Genomic DNA, 20,413 nt, shown 5'->3' with positions numbered 1-20,413 from the left:
ATCAGAGAGTGAGAGGCAAATTCGTTGTGCCACATGAACGTCACTGAGAGAATAAAACTGAACAAAAAAAAGAACCAACTTTTACAAATAGCCAAAATTTACACCGAGAGTTACAGACTCGTCACACATTATACACTTCATGTCATTATTAGTATGACATGGAAAAAGTTTCTACTTTAGGTATGTGTTCAGCATTTCTTGCCTTGCTTTTCCTTTCATCCTATACTTACCCAGATCTTTGTAGACATGGAACACACATAAAACACATGTATTCCAAATAACAATATACTGTATTATTTACCCTGTAAATAGGCACCTCACACACAGATAAGAAGACTTGAGCTGGGAGAAATTTTTGCCCGAATTGAGCTCCGTCAAAGGGGGGAATGGGATAACAAGCTGCTTGCTGCTTGTGCTGATCGACACATTTACAAAACAAAAGACGCTGATGGAGAGGTGTGAAGGAATTTAAGGTGGGCCGGGATTATGAGTTTTTGCGAAGGCTTCAGGAATTCTATTATTAAAAGACTGCATATGATTTGGCAGTTATGGATCATTTTATATCTTAATTGTAAGGCACACAATATTCCAGAAAGGGGCACAACAAAGTAGTTCTATGGTTACCGTTTAGTTCATTAAGAAACAGACAAACAGAATTGCATACAGTTTCTTAACCACTAAGACATTCTTTATGGTGATGCACCGAGCTGCACTGCTAATTCAAATTGACATTTTCAGATTCAGCATGGTATTTGCATGTTCTTCCAGCATTCATATAATTTCCCCTTCATGGACTTTGGTTTCTTCCTGCAAGCATATCACAAGCAATCAGATTTGCCAATAACTCTCAAGTGGGCTGGTGTAAGTGTGTGCATGTGTAGCTTTATTTGTGTATGCATTCTGTCTAGTGCTTAATACTCCAGGGAAAAGCATATTTAAGAGATTAACAGATGACATTGTGACTGATATGCCATTTGTGTTCACATGAAAATAGAGCAATATGAAAAGGAGGAACATTTCATTTTTTTTTTATTTTCAATAGGGACTTTCTCCTAATGTGCAAATGTGAAGCCTACATACACAAAATAAAAGCACCTGCTGAAACATAATGTTGCTAAGTCCAGGGTTCTGTCGATTTATACCTTTTTTTCCAGCTACTTTTAATTGAATGTCAATTCATGCAGTTATGAACTACAGACTACTTTACAATATGGACAAATCTTTAAGCAGTTAATGAAGATAAAGATATTGTGATCAGTTTTTGAGTCTAAAGGGACAATTATTTTTCACACAGGGTATCGTGTACAGCATAACTGCTTGAAAAATAAACCGAAATAAGTACCACAGTTTTTTCCATTTAGTCACAAATAAATAATTTTAACTTTAAAACTAGGTTGAAGACCAGATAAAATTAGCTGAAAAACAGGTCTTTCAAATTCTGCAGTGAGGTTAAAAAAATAACATTTTAATTTAATATATATACATAGTCATAAAACTCATAAAGAGAACAGTTAGCAATAAAAGTATGGATTGTATCACAGACAGGAACGTTAAAAGGCAGGTATTATGGTTTTACATTAACCGAATGTGTACCTAAGTACAGAATTTAGCAGTCAAAAAAAAGAGACATAAAATTGACATGTACTGTATTCATTAAACCACCACAAAGATAAAGTCCATATAAGATGCCACTAGAATAAGAATTCAGGATGTAGCCAGGAGAAACTACATGGGGTGGGGGAAGGGGTAGCATGAAGTTGTTTAAGGATGACAGCACAACACATGGAAAAATAATCCAAACAAAAAATGCTGTATAGACTCATCCAGTCACTACTTTGCTCATTTCTACAATCAAATCATGTGGAATATTCAGATATAAAACTTCCTACGTTTGACTTGCTTAACATACAATGCCTAATAAATCATGTAATACTTTAGATGATATCTCACTTCTCTGTCCTCCTTGTGTTTTTACTGTATGTGACATTAGCAGTACTTCTGTAAATGCAGTATGCTTTTTTCTGTACTTTACCTTGGCACTTTGAACCTTTAGATCATTTGCTTAAGTCCACTAAATTTACTCATCCATTTAAAATCTTGGTCATGTACATTCACAGATAATGTTTTATGTAAAATTTAGTTACCACAGTTTCATTGGATAGCACAGTGTACAGTTTAAAAAGAAAAACAATGCACTCACACTGTACACCTGGATTTGGTTTAAATTCAACTTTTGAGTGGTCATTAATTATTCTTTTATGTTTTTTTAAAAAAAGGTACTCAGTACTAAATCAGATTAGTTGTTTGCAGCGTTCAGCTGAAATCTGAAGTGTAATGATCATGTTAAGCAGAGATAACTTATGTTAAGTTTCTGTAAGGAAAAGGAGGGGCCTATTCCAAATTCTGCCTAGCAACACGTCTAGCCACTGTGAGTGCCGGGTTATGTGAAAAGCCCACTTGTTCTGCATTGCTGCTGTGTTCAAAAGCTGTTTGTTTATGAAAGAAATTTTACACCAAGTGGAGCAGTGAGTGTGTAAAGGAACTATTTGTAGATATCCTTCTGGCAGTGTTTCCAGATTGGACACGTTCCTGTCCAATTGGTCTTTTTTGATCCTGTTTGGTAAATAAAAATAGTCTTGGGCGGGACATGAAATGTTGGAACTGCTTGGACTGTATCGGACGTGTTTGTATACTTAAGTGAACTGCTATATATAATGTGAGCAAGAAGCTTCCAATCTAGGTATCACAAAACTGGTACAGTCACATTTGTATCTGGACACAACATTAGTATGCCAATATATACATAATATTTTGAATTAGGTTTGTGTGGAGAAGAGGACTTGCAGGCACCGACAGGAATTCTCACAGTAGTATTTTCAAGGTTCTTGCAGTCTCTGATGTTAACATAGTCAGTGCTTTTACATGCACACACATAACCGTGTTAAGGTAAACAACCAAATTAAGCCAGAAATCTGATTTTTTCAATAATTCACATGTACATGTGCAATTAACCTCATGCAGCTCTCTTTCAGCAAAATGCTGCAATGTCATTAGATTTGAACATCATCATCCACCACCATGAAACTGAAAACAAGCATGATGACTGTGATAATTTTCTTGTGTTTATTAAAGATGTTTAGTGAAACTGTAGCTTTATTAATACTGTAAGATTATTAATAGTTGTTGCCATGGCTGTGATTTAGTCCGGATGTAGTTTCTGGACAGAAAAGAAAAGGGGTGGATGTTAAGTTTTTTTTTCTTATTTTGTTCTTTTTCACTCATGCACGTGAGTACATATGCAAGAATCATACAAACTATGCTTTATTTATTCGTTATTTGACTACGATTTGATGTTTTTTGTGTTTTCAGACTCTGTGACTGGCTACATCTCCAAATGCGTAGAGGATGTTACTGTTACCAGGAATGTTACCACAAGAGCCAACCAAAAGCCCTGGGTGACGAGAGAAATGCACAAGCTGCTCAAGATCAGAAATGCAGCCTTCAGATCTGGAGACAAGGCCGCCCTCAGGGTGACCAGAGGCAACCTGTCTCGCGCTATAAGGAGAGCTAAGTGGGCATATGCACAGATGATTAACAAACACTTCAGCAGCACCAGAGACACTCGTCGTATGTGGCAGTGTGTTCAGACAATTACAAACTACAAGCCCAACCCACACAGCAGCGATGGTGATGCCTCCCTTCCGGATGAGCTGAACAACTTCTTCACATGGTTTGAGGCACAGAACAAAGAGCCTGCGAGAAAAGCAACACCTCCCTCCACTGACCAGGTACTCTGTCTCTCCATAACTGACGTGAAGAGGACTCTATCCAGAGTCAATCCACGCAAGGCTGCAGGACCTGACAATATACCTGGTCGTGTGCTCAAAGAATGTGCCAGTCAACTGGATGGTGTCCTCACAGACATCTTCAACACATCTCTGAGCCAGTTGTCAGTCCCAGCATGCTTCAAGTCGACCACCATCATACCAGTGCCAAGAAGTCATCAATGACATGCCTGAATGACTACCGACTAGTTGCACTCACACCAATCATAATGAAGTGCTTCGAAAGGTTAGTCATGTCACACATAAAGACTAATCTCCCTGCCTCCCTTGACCCTCTTCAGTTTGCACACCGCTCAAACAGGTCAACTGAGGATGCCACATGCTCTGCCCTTCACCTCTCCCTGACACATCTGGATAAAAAAGACACATATGTCAGGATGCTATTCATAGACTTTAGCTCCGCCTTCAACACAATCATCCCTTCAAAGCTGGTTGTAAAACTGAGCAGGTTGGGCCTGAACACCACCCTCTGCAATTGGATCCTGGACTTCTTGACAGAGAGGCCCCAGTCAGTTCGGATGGGCTGCAACACTTCCAGCATCATCACACTGAGCACTGGAGCACCGCAGGGCTGTGTGCTTAGTCCACTGCTGTTCACCCTGCTGACTCACGACTTCACAGCCACGCACAACACTAACCACATCATCAAGTTTGCAGATGATACGACGGTGCTGGGACTGATAAGCAGGAATGATGAAACAGCATACAGAGATGAGGTGGAATGGTTGTCTGCATGGTGTAAAGACAACAATCTATCTCTCAATTTCGACAAGACAAGAGAGATAGTCGGGGACTTCAGAAAATCACATCCTGCCCACATCCCACTCAGCATCAATGGTTTAGATGTAGAGACTGTTAGGAGTACCAAGTTCCTCGGTGTGCACATAACTGAGGAACTTACGTGGACACATAACACCTCATCACTAATCAAAAAAGCCCAGCAGAGACTACACTTCCTGAGGCGACTGAAGCGAGCAAGTCTTCCCTCTTCCATCCTCACCATGTTCTACAGAGGCACCATTGAGAGTGTTTTGACCAGCTGCATCACTGTCTGGTATGGCAACTGCAACATATCTGACCGCAAGCGCCTGCAAAGGATAGTGAAGACAGCAGAGAACATTATTGGAGTGCCTTCTCCCTTCACTACAGGACATATTTTACACACACAGTGTCTGCAAGGCCTGAAGCATTGTGCAGGTCCCCTTACACCCCTCACATGGACTTTTCACACTTCTGCCATCCAAGAGAAGATACTGCAGCATCAAAGCCAGATCTGCCAGGCTACAGGAGAGTTTTTACCCCAAAGCTGTTAGACTTCTTAACACCAGGCTGCCCCCTGGGACCTTCCACACTACCTCAACCACCTCTAAAAACAGAACTTTTATACATGCAAGCCACTTTCCTGCAAAGACTAGTGTGCATGTAGAGAAGAACTGAAAATCTCATACTGACCTTTAAGTATTTTGACACTCTTGATATCCTTCTGCTGTGAAACATTCTGACCTGTCATTGTTTATACATGTCTTAAACAACTATTATCATACACTGATAATTTCTGTATTATCTATATCTATTATTTATTATTTATTTATTATCTATACTAATAAAAGGCAAAGCCCTCACTGACTTACTCACTCACTCACTCACTCACTCACTGACTGACTGACTCACTCATCACTAATTCTCCAACTTCCCGTGTAGGTGGAAGGCTGAAATTTGGCAGGCTCATTCCTTACAGCTTACTTACAAAAGTTAGGCAGGTTTCATTTCGAAATTCTACACGTAATGGTCATAACTGGAACCTCTTTTTTGTCCATATACTGTAATAGACTGCAGCTCAATGGCCGTGGGAGGCAGAGTTGCGTATCACGTCATCACGCCTCCCACGTAATCAAGTGAACTGACTGTGAACGCAGTACGCAGAAAACAAGGAAGAGCCCCAAAGAGTGCTGAAGAAAACATTCATTACACAATTGAGAAGGCAGCAAAACAATAAGAAGCGAGCGAGTGACGCATACAAGCATATTCATAAATGCAGCTACTGCGGAAACGAAGCACGGTGTAAACCGTAAGTTTAAATTAAGCTTATAGAAATGCTCCCACTGCCGTTTGCAATACCATATTCGCGACATACAAGTTTAATGAGAAGACACGAGGTATAAACGAGACTTTGGATCACTTTGTAACGGAGTTAAAATTGCTGTAGTGAGAAACTTTTAAGTTTTAGCTAACATTAAATAAAGCCGTGGACATCGCAACATCACACATGAGAGCGGCTCACGTGCACTGACTGAACGCAGCACAAGTGATCACTTCGATGAATCAAACCTGTTCAAAAAACACATTACACAATTGATAATGTAGGAAAAGAATATGAAGCGACTGACGCATACAGACATTTTCATGAGTGCAGGTACTTCGGAAACAAAGCACCGTGTAAACCTAAAGTTTAAATTAAGTTCATAGACCTACAAAAGTTTGCCATTGATTTGAGGCAAGATTGCTTTTCTCCTGTACAACTATACGTTGCATTCTCAACAGTAAGCTTGCACTGCTTGGTCATATTACAACTGGAGTGCTGAACTGACAACGTGGTATACAAAGAGAACTATAACAATTGTAATAAACGAACAATAAAACAGCGGAGAACCCGTGGATTAAATAAAAAGGCTGCTTCCTTGGCGAAGCAAGGAAAAAGGATGACCTTATATGGTGTTCGTTTATAAAACGGCGGAGAAGCTGTGTAAAGGCTGCTTCACAAAAAAACAGCAGAGCGCCTTATATGAGCTGGCAGTCAGCTAAAGACGGGAATCAATAAATAACTAATCTTAATAAATGAACAAAAAATAGCGGAGAATCTGCGGATTACATAAAGGAAATGGGTACCTGAACAGAAAAGTGAGTCTCAAATAGCTACACAATAACTATAACAATCATAATAAACGAACAATAAAACAATACAGAACCGCTAAGCAAGGAGAAAGGACGGCCTTATATGGCGTTCATTTATAAAACAGCGGAGAGGCTGTGTAAAGGCAGCTTCACAAAAAAACAGATCCTTAACAAATTGTTATTGGTATATTTTCCCTCAATTTAAAAAGGTTTTCTTTTCTTCTTAATAAAAATTTAAAAGCAGTACTTCGCCGCTGCGAAGCGAGGGGACTTGCCTATATATATATATATATATATATATATATATATATATATATATATATATATATATATATATATATATGTAGATATGTATATGTATATATATATATATATATATATATATATATATATATATATATATGCAGATATGTAGATATATGTAGATATATATCTAGATATGTATATATATATATGTGTATATATATGTAGATATGCATATATATATGTAGATATGTAAATATGTATATGTATATATATATATGTGTCTGTATGTGTATATATATATATATACTGTATGTGTGTATGTATGAATGTACGTGTGTATATATATATATATATATGAATGTGTATGTATGTATGTGTATATGTATATATGTATATGTGTGTGTGTATGTATGTGTGTATATGTATGTGTATATATATGTTGATATGTGTATATATATATGTATATATATATGTATATATGTATATATATATGTATATGTAGATATGTGTATATGTAGATATGTATATATATGAATATATGTATATGTATATATATGTTTACATAACCTCTTTAACACACTACTTCTCCGCTGCGAAGCGCAGGTATTTTGCTAGTATTATATATCTTACACATCAATATTGCTGCTACTTCTTTGTCTTGTCTTTGCACAATGTCTTGTCTTGTTTGTGTTTTCATTTTAAAATTTAAATTTTAATTCAATTTTTTAATTTATTATTTGCATGTCATGTTGTTACACTGTGGACCCTGAGCTTCACAATTTCGTCTATCTGTATACTTGTATATGGTTGAGATGACAATAAAGTTCACTTTTACTTTTCAATTAAGCATACAACGTCATGGATTATGATTTTCTACAATAATTGAAAGGTTATTGTTTAGTGATTTTTCGTCACACTGGGCAAGATTAAAGTTGTTGTTTGGCCTGAAAATTGCCTGCTCAATCTAGCAATACTGCTTTCTGGGGAAAATTGATTGATTGAAAATTGACCTGTGTAGAGCCAACAAGTTACCTGTAGATAATCAATGTGACCAGAAAGTAAAAGAATTTATGAACCTCCTGGACTCTTTTGATTTGAGACAGCTCGTTAATCAGCCTACACATAAAGCAGGTCATACATTAGACTTAGTAATTACTAAAGGACTAAAAGTTGATATAAAGCAGGTCATTGATATTGGTCTATCAGACCATTTTCTTCTACTCTTTAATATAGAAATAATGATAGAAAACACTCATGAGAAGCATATTGTTAAAAAACGCTTCTTTGACTCATCAGCAGCTTTAAAACTTTCAAACATTCTAACCAATCAGTCCGTTTATAGTGCCAACTATAATAGCGAGGAGAATGTAAATAGTAAGGTGGAAAGATTTAATACTAAAGTGAGGGCTGCTGTTGACTTAGTTGCACCTGAAAAGACAGTTAAAAAATCTTCTAGCATTGTTATACCATGGAAGACCCAAAGAGTGTCTGATTTAAAGAGAACATGCCGTAGAGCTGAGCGTAAATGGAGGAAAACTAAACTAACTATTGACTATGAAATATTAAAAGTTAAAATAACAGAATACAATAACACAGTCTGTCTTGAGAGGCGCTGCTATTTCTCTAAGATTATAAATAACAATGCTAGTAATCCCAGAGTCTTGTTTTCGACAATTGATCATCTGTTAAACCCAGGTAATTCAAAGGAATGCCTCCTAAGTACTTCCAGTAAAACCTGTGAGGCTATCGCTGTATTTTTCAATCAAAAAATTAATGATATTAGAAATAACATAGTATGTCTCCCCAACACTAAGGATCCTCCTAAACCCCAGTACCCCATAATAAACAAATTAAAGTCTTTCACTAGGATAGATTTACCTGATTTACATAAAATAATTTCTCAAATGAAACCCTCCACCTGTGCCCTTGACCCAATACCAACAAATTTTTTCAAAGAAGTATCGGGCGTGCTTAGTGATAATGTTCTTGACATAGTAAATTCGTCATTAGATACGGGGGTCTTCCCAGACTGTCTTAAGACTGCGGTAGTTAAATCCCTACTTAAGAAAAATAATCTCGATCCCTCTGCTCTTGAAAATTATAGACCCATCTCTAACCTGCCTTTCTTAAGTAAAATTCTAGAGAAGGCAGTCATTATACAGTTAAATGAGCACCTCAATAAACATGCTATTCTTGATAAATTTCAGTCAGGTTTTAGAACAAATCACAGCACAGAAACTGCACTCGTTAAAGTAGTAAATGACTTGCGGGTAAATGCAGACAGAGGCCATTTATCTGTTCTCATCCTCTTAGATCTGAGTGCCGCATTTGACACCATTGATCATAATATTCTTAAGAATCGCCTTAGTCAATGGGTGGGCCTCTCTGGCAGTGTCTTAAATTGGTTTGAATCCTACCTGGCAGGGAGAAAATTCTTTGTTAGTTGTGGTAATTATAACTCAAAGACACATGATATTCTATATGGTGTTCCACAAGGCTCTATCCTGGGTCCACTGCTCTTCTCAATCTACATGCTTCCATTAGGTCAGATTATCTCAGGGCACAACGTGAGCTACCACAGCTATGCTGATGACACACAGCTGTATTTATCAATAGCACCTGATGACCCCAAATCTCTTGATTCGCTAACACAATGTCTAACTTGTATCTCAGAATGGATGAATAGTAACTTTCTCAAATTAAATAAAGAAAAAAACGAAATCTTAGTGATTGGCAATAATGGATACAATGAGGCTATTAGAAATAAACTGGATGCATTAGGATTAAAAGTCAAATCGGAGGTAAAAAGCTTAGGGGTAACCGTTGATTGTAATCTGAATTTTAAATCGCATATTAATCAGATCACTAGGACAGCATTTTTTCACCTAAGAAACATAGCAAAAGTTAGACCTCTTATATCATCGAAAGATGCAGAGAAATTAGTTCATGCGTTTGTTTTCAGTCGGCTAGATTACTGTAACGCACTCCTCTCAGGACTACCCAAAAAAGACATCAATCGTTTGCAACTAGTGCAGAATGCAGCTGCTAGAATCCTTACCAGGAAAAGAAAATCCGAACACATTTCTCCAGTTTTGATGTCACTACACTGGTTACCTGTGTCATTCAGAATTGACTTTAAAATTCTGCTTATGGTTTATAAAGCTTTAAATAATCTCGCCCCGGCTTATATATCGGAATGTCTGACACCTTATATTCCAAATCGTAACCTCAGATCCTCAACTGAGTGTCTCCTTAGAATTCCAAGAGCAAAACTTAAAAGAAGTGGTGAGGCGGCCTTCTGCTGTTATGCACCTAAAATCTGGAATAGCCTGCCAGTAGGAATTCGCCAGGCTAATACAGTGGAGCACTTTAAAAAACTACTGAAAACACATTACTTTAACATGGCCTTCTCATAACTTCACTGTAATTTAATCCTGATACTCTGTATATCCAATTCATTATAATAACTATTCATTCAAAATCTGTACTAACCCCTACTCTCTCTTCTGTTTCCTTTTCCGGTGTCCTGTTGGTGGTGGCGTGCGCCACCACCATCTACCCAAAGCACCATGATGTTCCAACAATGATGGATGGATTAAAAGCCAGAAGTCTGTATGACCATCAGCATCAAGTGACTCCGTGAAAAACCCGAACTACAAAGAGGACTATTTCATTTATGTTAGGTAGAATGCCCAAAGGGGACTGGGCGGTCTCGTGGCCTGGAACCCCTACAGATTTTATTTTTTTCTCCAGCCTTCTGGAGTTTTTTTTTTGTTTTTTCTGTCCACCCTGGCCATCGGACCTTACTCCTTTCTATGTTAATTAATGTTGTAATTAATGTATTTTAATTTCTTATTTTGTCTTTTATTTTTTTTCTCTTCATTATGTAAAGCACTTTGAGCTACTTTTTGTATGAAAATGTGCTATATAAATAAATGTTGTTGTTGTATAAGCTAAAGGTAGCATAGTGTTAAAGTGCTGACATAATTTATTATTTTTTTTAATCATCTCTATTTTTTCATTGCTTATAACATCAGTACGTCTGTTTGCATTTGGTTCTGGCTAACGCTAGCTTATGACTATTGGGTATGTTAGCATACCGATTCAAAGTGGTGTTAAACTTTGCACACAAGTGATCTGTTGCACTTACAGCAATAACTCTGAGAAATTTTCAAAGGAAAAAGCCATTAATTAGTCATAAACAGAGATGGGTTAATGTTTTGCGTCAATGTAACTTCAACTGTTGTTGAGCTCAAAGTTTTCTTATGTTCTGTTTTGGTTCTTATGAAGATGCAGTGGAAGTATAAGTACTGTGAGTTTATATGTGAGAAAAAGGGTTACCTATTAAAACATTACAAATTAAACCATGGGAGATGCAGTAGAACTGTGTAGTTTTCTTGCTTACACAAAGAATTCTTGCGCACATTTAATTTGATTAATGCACTTAAGGTCCACTCATCTAAGATTCATCAGAAACTACTCACTATCAGTTATGTAATTTTTTTGCAACCTGCATAGAAGCAGTTTTTTTTCACTCACCTGTACAGTACACATTTAAAAGTTCATCAAAAAGTTTAGTGTCCATATAAAGGACATACTAATGTGTACTCCACATTTAATGCACACAGAAGTAAAGAGCACAGACAATTGGAGGACATTTAAGCCAGAACTAGTCTCTGCTGGTGTAGCTAACAAAATGGCCCAAAAAGAACATATGCCTCTAAATGACACCCCTGATTTTGAGGACAGTGAGGATTCCAGCAATGAAGAGCTTACTGATCTAGGAAAACATTTGGAGAACAACCTAGTAGCTCTTTTTTTAAAAATATACACCATCTTTCATATTTCAGAAAGATCTGTACAAGAAGTTATACAACAGCTTTTATAGGTGTGTGAATTTCAGGGGCGGTCTGCACATTTCATACCTAGGCCTTCAGTGTCATCCTACCTAAATTAATCCACCTCATAATACCATCATTATGATGCCATGGCTATAGAAACCATCAATACTATATAGAAATGCAGTATAACAGGGCATTGCATCACAGACTGGTCTCTCATGTAGTGAGAATGAATGCCACTACTAAATCAAGAAACCCAGTTAACACAATTCAACAAGTCTCCTTTCACTGTAGCCAAAGATACACCACATCATCATCTCTAGCAGAAGCATCAATATTAACCTAATAAAATGACAAAAATATAAAAAATATAAATAAAATGCACTGTACTCACCAAAAATACTAATTTCATTATACACAAAATCCATACTCCGTTCTTTCCTCAAGAACAGTTCAATCACTCTGCTGTACATGTTATCTGTGTGTTTCAGTTCCAAAAATAAGTCCTTTTCGATCACCATGAAGGCTAATGCTGAAAGTTGAGTCTGTCCAGTTGTATTTCTGGCATAAGTTTTAATTCACTTTAGCACTGAGAATGTCTGCTCGACGGAAGTACTGGACATAGGGACAGTCACTGCCAAACATGTTAATTGAGCTGCAGATCAATACGTGTTTCCCCAAAAGTTTTCAAAACCACCGTTGCTTGTAAGTGTCCGGCTGTGCTTTGGTGTCTCACTGCTGAGCTAGTTCAAGTTTGCAAATCCTGTGTGGCTCTAAACACCAAGTCAATCTCTCACAAATAACAGGCATTCCCAGCAATACAATTTGCAGTTCTCCTCAGAGGCTGTGAGCCAAGGGTACCACTTGTAGTTAACTAGATTGAAAGTGATGGACAAACCCTTACCCCAGCTGGATTAAGTTTGCTAGCTACGGGGTTGGCCGATCGTTACTCATGATGTCCAGTCTTTCTTGAAAAGTCCATTTTGAAAATGGCTTTGTAAGTATACCTGCGACCAAATCAAATTTCTCTCCTCTGTCAGCCATTGTGGGTTGAAAAAACAGCTATTAAACCTACATGAAAATGTTTTAGCTTGAGAAGGTTGTTTCAGATCATTCTCTGACCATCTAATCATAGGATGTGAAAATGTCGATGTTATCGTATGCCTGCTATATGGCCCTAGTGTCCCCAACTCGAAATCTGATTGATTAAAACAACAGTTTCATTGCCATTTTAAGCTACAGGTGCCGCACTGTTGATAATAAAGGCTCAATGCAAGTTTCTTTTACCCAGGCAACAACCACATGATGGCTGAAACATGATTGGATAAAAGCTCTAACATAAATATACACTACTGGAAGCAGCACAACCAAGAGAAAAGCTATGAAATGAAGAGAATAGACTATTGTGAATTATTTAGTACATATTCATGGAAAAATATATTAACAAAAAAAAGTAAATAAATAAATAAAACATAAGTTGGTGATTTTGACTTGTGCTTAGGCCAGAAGAGAAGGCCTTGCTGGCTCACCACTGGTGAATTTTCTCAGCCAATGCTGCATAATTCAGTCAAGGACATTCTCAAAGAACACACAGATGTAGATGGTTCAACTGTGAGACTGTCAGGACTGCCTCAGACAGCAATGTCATTACAAGATTTTGTGGCACGGATAGCTCATTATCAAACGGTAAAGTAAGTTCAAGAGAGATAAAATGCTAATGTTTTTGCTTATCTATCTACAGTATCTTCCTGTCCTTATTTGATGTCTCTGAATATCCCTTTGTCATCTTTTCTTAATTTATTCCATTGCCCATTTATTCTTTAAAGCACATATGAGAATGTAGGGTAGACAGGATATGGATCAATTCTACTTGGCTGGGGATGGAACAAGTAGGCTATGCCTTCACCCACAGTATTATTAGTCTTGAATTGTTAAACTCCGTATCTCTATATTTTTTAGGTGTACACAGAGCTCAACAACCTCAAAAGGGAATTCTAAGAAAGCACTGATCAGCACAATGTTCGTCTTATTTAGATATTTCAATCTAAGAGAGGGAACACTGGACAGCTGTGGACACACCTTTCACAACAGGCCAGGGTTGGTCTATATTAGACACTTGCATTGCATTGTTGTTCACAGCTTATGTAACATGACATGTCACAAAAAAGTGGCATTATCTTGGTTATGCAAAACAATCAAATTGAATATGGTTCAGCTTTCTTATAGTTCAATAATTTTCTTGTAATTTTAGCAATTAAACTTGTGTTTTCATTTTACTTTCCAAAAGACTAAAGAGCCAACTGATATTTGGACACTGATTCTCAGGATGTTTCCCATTATTCTTGGTGACAACCCCATAGACCTCTTATTTTCTCAGAGTATCTAAAAACACCATAATGTCGAAATTTAGATTTTTCACCATTATTTGATAGCTCTTGTCTTAATTTGTCCATTAAGTTAGTTTCCTAGGATTTGGCAAGGTTTCCAGACTTCCACATTCTCCCCTATCTCCCTGTACCTGAATGCAATGAGGCTGGGTTTCGGTGTTCTTTTATGGACCTCAAATTGTTAAAAAATTTCCGCAAGGAAAACTTAACAGCAACACCTCTTTCTGAGCTCTTTCCAACCTCTCTTGGGTGACATGTTTGTATAATCTACTTCATCAGTCATAACTAATTCTCACCTTCCCTCATGTGCCTGACCCTCTTGTGATTAGACTATATTGCTTAACATTATTGAGGGTTATTTAATGAGAAATGTTATGAATGTGCTTTTATGTTGTAAGGATGCTGATGATGACTCATTCTGCCACCTTGGCATTGGGATCTTCCTCACTAAACACAAAGCTGCTGTGCTTTCATCATCTCTCCATCTCAGTCCAGTTTCACTGAAGATCATCATTGAGGGAGAAGTTGTAATGGACAACATTCAAGACCTGTGAAAAGCTATGTGCATCCTGTTTGATCTTACATACCCACTGCATTTCAACTACACCAAGTGTATGAAGAACACATTCTAGTTCAACAGGCACTTTTCACGTTTGGTCACAGAGAACTAAAAACCAGGTTTTGAAACATTGAAAAACTAGATTTAAATGTAAGGAAATTATATGTCATTTCTTCTGTGAGAAGCAATGATTGCTTTGTTTGTTATTTATTTATTTATTTTTTGCTACAATCTCAAGCCTCTGTATTCATTATATTGTTATTGTTTCCTCTTTAACCCCAATAGCCTCTCTAAACCTTCACAGGTTTCATAATCCCACTCTGTCATAAATGATACAAAGGAAACATTGAGCAGGTGCTTGTTATTTTGTATTATGTAAAAACTGTTTTAAATTTAATGAGTGACAGGAAGGTCACCTCAAGACCACATATTTAGTGTTCAGTTGATATTACATAGTTAAAACATTTTGTGTGTCCTTCTCCAATGAAGTTTAGGTTTTAGAGGCTTATATCCAGTTTTAACGAATTTCTTTGTGTCCAAATGTTTACAAGGATATAGCCGATATCGTATTTCTTCTTCAAAAAAGTTGGAACTGCTACCATGAAGTTTAAATGTCTGTTTTTACTTATCTTTTGGTTGACATGTTTTTTTTGGTGCAATAACACACCTGTAGTGTAACCTTTCAATGTTTGTCAACCATAAAATAAAATATATTGGAACATTGAAATGTATTATTTCTTCCTTTCCAATTTTATTGAAACAGAATGTGTTTAAAACAGTAATCTCAAAATTAAAATACTAGAATTAAATTACTTCTATTAACAAATGATTTTTATGTTCTGATGTTATATTTGTCAATTGTTTATATTTTTATTTGTTTAATTGAAAATAGTTATTTTATACAACTTAAACTCCAGAAAATAAATAATTTATGTGAACTAATAATTCTGAGTAAGATTACTAATGTAAACTTGATTTGCCTATTGCATCCAATCAAGGTTCTAAGTTAATACAACTTGACCTGCTTAGTTTCACCATGTGCATGATTTAAAATTAAACGGTTTCCATGCAATTTTCTTGTAAAGTCAACTAATTCAGGATAAGAGTGCAGGCTCAGTGGGTGTGGGTGTGCTTGCGGTAATGTAGCCATGCATCACTGGGGTTTTTAATGGGAAAATTGGCTGGCTATGTATTCATGTGCAGGTCTGGTCAGTTCAGCCAGTTTTCTCATCGACATTCCATGGGGCATAATCAGGGCACCAGAATCCACAGTAGTATGAAAAGGAGCCTGAGCAAGTTAGAGGAAGACAGAAAGAATGGTAAAAGAGACGGAATGAAAAAGAATGTACAGAGGTTAAATGGAAAGAAGAAGGAAAAGGAGAGTCAGGATTGTGGCAGGTATGGTGCTTCTATAGAGAGGAACAATGCTCTGGGTGGAACAAGTGGACAGTGCTTATGGGGTAGGGTTGCTCCCCCTGAGAATTGAAAGTAGCAGGAGCAACCGCTCCCTAAGATCCTGCAGACACCAAGGAATGACAGAGGGAGAAGGAGCAGGGCATGCAGGATCTCCACTGAACCAAGAGAAGGCAGCAAGGGTCACTAGTCAGTAAGATGGCTGATTTCACTTGTGTTCACTTATCTGCCGTTGAGCAGACAGTATGGGTGTTTTAGATGGATGCACTAAAGTTCATAATGGTTTTTATGGACAGATCCAGACTTTTGTTAACCTTGTATTTTTAACTTCTTTATTAGATTATTTAGTTATTGAATTTTAACCTCCACTGAACACTGTTTTTATGAAGGATTATTTATTAATGAAAACTGCACTGAACTTTGGATTTGAACACTGTTTGACTTATAATAAAAAAAATCACTGAGCACTTTTGCACCGCCCTTGCTGTGATTTGTGTCTTCATTGCCCAGTCCAGTCCAGTCCAGTCCACCCTTGTTCGCTACTATTGATACCTGGGTTTAGGGATGACTATACCAGCTGTGGGCAACTTGAATATCACAAGTACAAGCAAAATCAGTATTCCTGTTAAGCTGTCCTTGGTATAAAAGAGTGAATGAGGCTTGTCTTAGGAACAATAAGTCAAAAATTGCCATTAGTTTGATAATGATGACGGTGAGGACGTGGATGTTAAGCTTCAGAAGGTAGATGATCATTAATTCCTCACTATTACTGTACATCAGTACTGGAGTGATTTCTACTGCAAAAGCACATGTCATCTTTTATTACAGTTTTTCAAGTTTTGAAATTGTTTTTACTTCATGCTATTCACTAATTATATTAATTGTTTAGGTCAGTGTTTCCCAACCTCTGTCCTGGGGACCCACTGTGGCTGCAGGTTTTTGCTTCAACCAGATTCCCAATCAGTGACAACACCTGATAACCCTGAACTCATTTAGTTAGCTGGTATTTTTTTTCTTTTATTCTATATTCAGCATGATTTTTACATATATAAGACATTTAGAAATATTTCTGCTTTTGCTATAGACTTAAATGCTTAACTCTCTTTTGTTGATTTCATTATATTTTGCCCTTTCTCTGTACAGTTTACCCCCTTCGTTGTATCTTACTAATGACAATTAAAACCAAGCAGAGCAGACATGCAGGCAAACAACACTGAATCATGAAAGGCTGCAACTACTTTGGTGTCAGACCCACTAATTAGTAAATAATGGATTAATTAAACAATTAGAACACCTGGAAATGTAGAATGAAAATCAAGAAGAAAATATTGTTAAAAAGAAAAAAATATGTATTATTCCCATATAACTGCTTGGTACATTTTAATATTTATTTATTTTTACAAAACTTAGTTTTCTAATTTCTATATTGTTCCCAAAACACAGAACTTGGGAAATAACAGTTCTCTTAATTGAGTCTAATTAAAAACAGAAGCTGGTTGGAACAAAAACCTGCAGCCACAGTGGGTCTCCGGGACAGAGTTTGGGAAACACTGGTTTAGGTTATGCTTCAGTTAATTTACTTACTAGTTTTAGATATTTTATCAGCTAGTTTTAGACATTTAAAATATCTATCTGTGATCACAAATGAGTTACAAATTGCTATTTTTTGCTGATACTATGCAACAAAACGTTTGTCGGACTTCCTAAGTTAGTCATTAGATTGCATATCCATACACACAAATCAGTATGCATATACTGTGTAAATAAATTTAGATATATTCAGGAATGCAGATAATCTGCTGCAAATGTAATATGAACAGATTTTTTTTTTTATGATTTTCACCTGGTTTACCACCCATGAACACTGTAATTTAAAGATTCTTGTATGTGGTCCTGTGGTTCTTGTGGACATCATGAATGATTTTTTGTCTGGTCCGTCATTTAAAAGATTGACCATATTTCTTCATCATGTTGAAAGATGAATTTTAAAAGGTTACATTATTATTTTATAAACCAATCCGCATGGACGGGCATTTAGAACACTTTCTCTAAGGGCACCTTACTAGAACGGTGAATTACAACACTCTACACAAGTAAATCAGCTTGGCTGAATTTATCTTTAATTTATGGATATTAACCCTTTCTTTAACAGAGGTAAGAACTAGTTTTATTAAACAATCATCTCAAAGGAATAATTTAAAGAATTACTAGATGGTTCCACACATTTTCAAGGAGTACCATATTATGCATATATATAAACATATATATATTATTTGTATCCAAATGATCTAATATATGTGATATAGGTTGTAAAATCTGAATATATAAACAAAGGTGAAAAAACATAGAGTGAAAAATTACCAACAGCATTTAGTTCCTATATGGCAAAACTGCACTTTCTACAACAAACTAGTATACATTTAGTAACATACGCCAGCATGTAAATTTGAAACATTTGGAAATAATCAATAATTAAATCAGTACACAGTAAAGGAAACTGAAAAGTTATTGAAACATTTCATTTCTTATCATCCGAAGAAAGTTTATTCTGCAATTTTAGCTTAATTGCAGTACACCCATAAACATATCAAATGCTTTTGCAAAACTAGTATAACACAAGTTTGAATTGCACAAATATTTGTATTGTAAGTATGCTGTTTGTTTGCAAGGATGATTTGACTACACAATAGGTAGAATATTGTAGATCTACTGTATTTTAGTGTTCTCCTTCAAAAGCAAGCATACACTACATTAATAATAAATTCCGTAAGACAAGTAATTTCATAAGAAATTTAATTCATTAACTGAATATATGTGTTTTGAAGCAAAGAAGAAAAAAATTTTCTATGTCACCCAGAACAACTGTGAATGTAAACACTTTCTACCTGTTCTTTATTGTTCAATGTAATTGTGTATTCTTTCTATTATTCCCTCTTGTAAACAATAACATTTTTCTGAATGATAGTCTGAAACAACAGAAAATGAAGAAATACAAAAAGAAACTACAAACACATACACTCACGCAAGGAACATCATCGGTTAAGCTCAGTCATTTCCATTGATTTGCACCAAGAATACTGAATAAATGGTACCTTCATGAGATAGCAACTGAATCGTCAAATACACTTGGCTTTGGAGTTATACTCTGCCCCACCCTTTGGACAGTGTTTCCTAGATTGGAAAGGACTTTCCCTACTGTCTCTTGTACACTGAGTCAATCCATTTACTCACCTCCATCTTCCATTTGGCCAGCCACTCATCTCTCTTCCTCTTGCTAACGTAATAAGGATCCCCAGCCTGGAAGGTTATTCTCTGCAAGGGCTTCTGACGTAGGCTGACTTCCCAGCCCAGTCCCCCACGAAGTCTGGTTCGAGTTCCCTGCTCAAATGAATAAAAAGAACACGGGAAAACAACATAAATATTCTGTCGACTAAGTGTTTTCCCTTAACAAATATTACTTAAAGTGATTCCAAAAACCTTTAGACTCACCACTGTGACATGGTGACTCCAGGATCTAGAAAAATCCTACTCTACAGCTAAGTAGACCTAATTGATATTTAGTGAAACTTTTCCTCAACACTGAGGCATTCACTTTTAATAAGGAGGCTGCGACTATTCTGGTAATCATACTAAGTAATAACTTTCAAAAAGTATGCCTTTATGCCTGACTGTTTCTCCTGCTTACTCCCTAATTTAAATACTTCTATGGCATAGGGTAAAGCTGGGTGATGATTTTTATTTATCAGTGAACCAAGTGTATTTGATGGGTACAATTTTTATAACACTCAGTACCATTTATTATCGTTGTACAGTAGACTTGATAGTCTCCTTTTTCCTTTGAGAGGTCCCACTGAGCATTTTCTTGTGTTTATGAACTACTGGGTGTGTAACCCAATAGGCCATAGAAACTCTCTCCTTTGTTCATCTTAGAATTGCACTTTATAATTCATGCTTCTCACAATTAAATTCAGTAACAGAGATTCCTGTAAATTAAACACAGTATTGAACAAGAAAAAGAAATACACCTGTCACTCACTCCAACATGTGCTGTAAGGAAATGTTCTTCTATCTAACTGATGCAATGTTTTGAAGCTCAAAGCAGTTTACTTTTAAAATTTACATGTCATATCAAAGCATGAGCTAATACATCTATAGATCAAGTGATCTGAATGTCCCAAAAAGCAAATGATCACTATTTTTTTAAGTGAACAACAGCAAGACTCCTCACAT

The 20,413-nt window shown here is 36.4% G+C and overlaps 1 protein-coding gene across 7 annotated transcripts in view; it reads right to left on the bottom strand.

The window, feature by feature from the left end:
* dnmt3ab (DNA (cytosine-5-)-methyltransferase 3 alpha b) overlaps window positions 1-20,413 on the bottom strand; it is a 601,530-nt gene that overhangs the window by 155,113 nt on the left and 426,004 nt on the right. For 4 of the 7 annotated variants that reach the window (XM_028796948.2, XM_051924572.1, XM_051924574.1 and 1 more), the window contains one exon: window positions 19,415-19,564. The exons of 1 other annotated variant lie outside the window; for it this stretch is intronic. In XM_028796948.2, coding sequence (XP_028652781.1) covers window positions 19,415-19,564 — 150 coding nt within the window. The remainder of the gene's footprint in view (window positions 1-19,414; window positions 19,565-20,413) is intronic. 2 more of the 7 variants (XM_051924573.1, XM_051924575.1) reach the window with 1 other exon arrangement.

This window comes from Erpetoichthys calabaricus, chromosome 3 (genome assembly GCF_900747795.2).
Source record: "Erpetoichthys calabaricus chromosome 3, fErpCal1.3, whole genome shotgun sequence".
Taxonomy (NCBI): domain Eukaryota; kingdom Metazoa; phylum Chordata; class Cladistia; order Polypteriformes; family Polypteridae; genus Erpetoichthys; species Erpetoichthys calabaricus.
The sequence above is the reverse complement of the archived record's forward strand: the minus strand, read 5'-3'. Positions and strand labels throughout refer to the sequence as shown.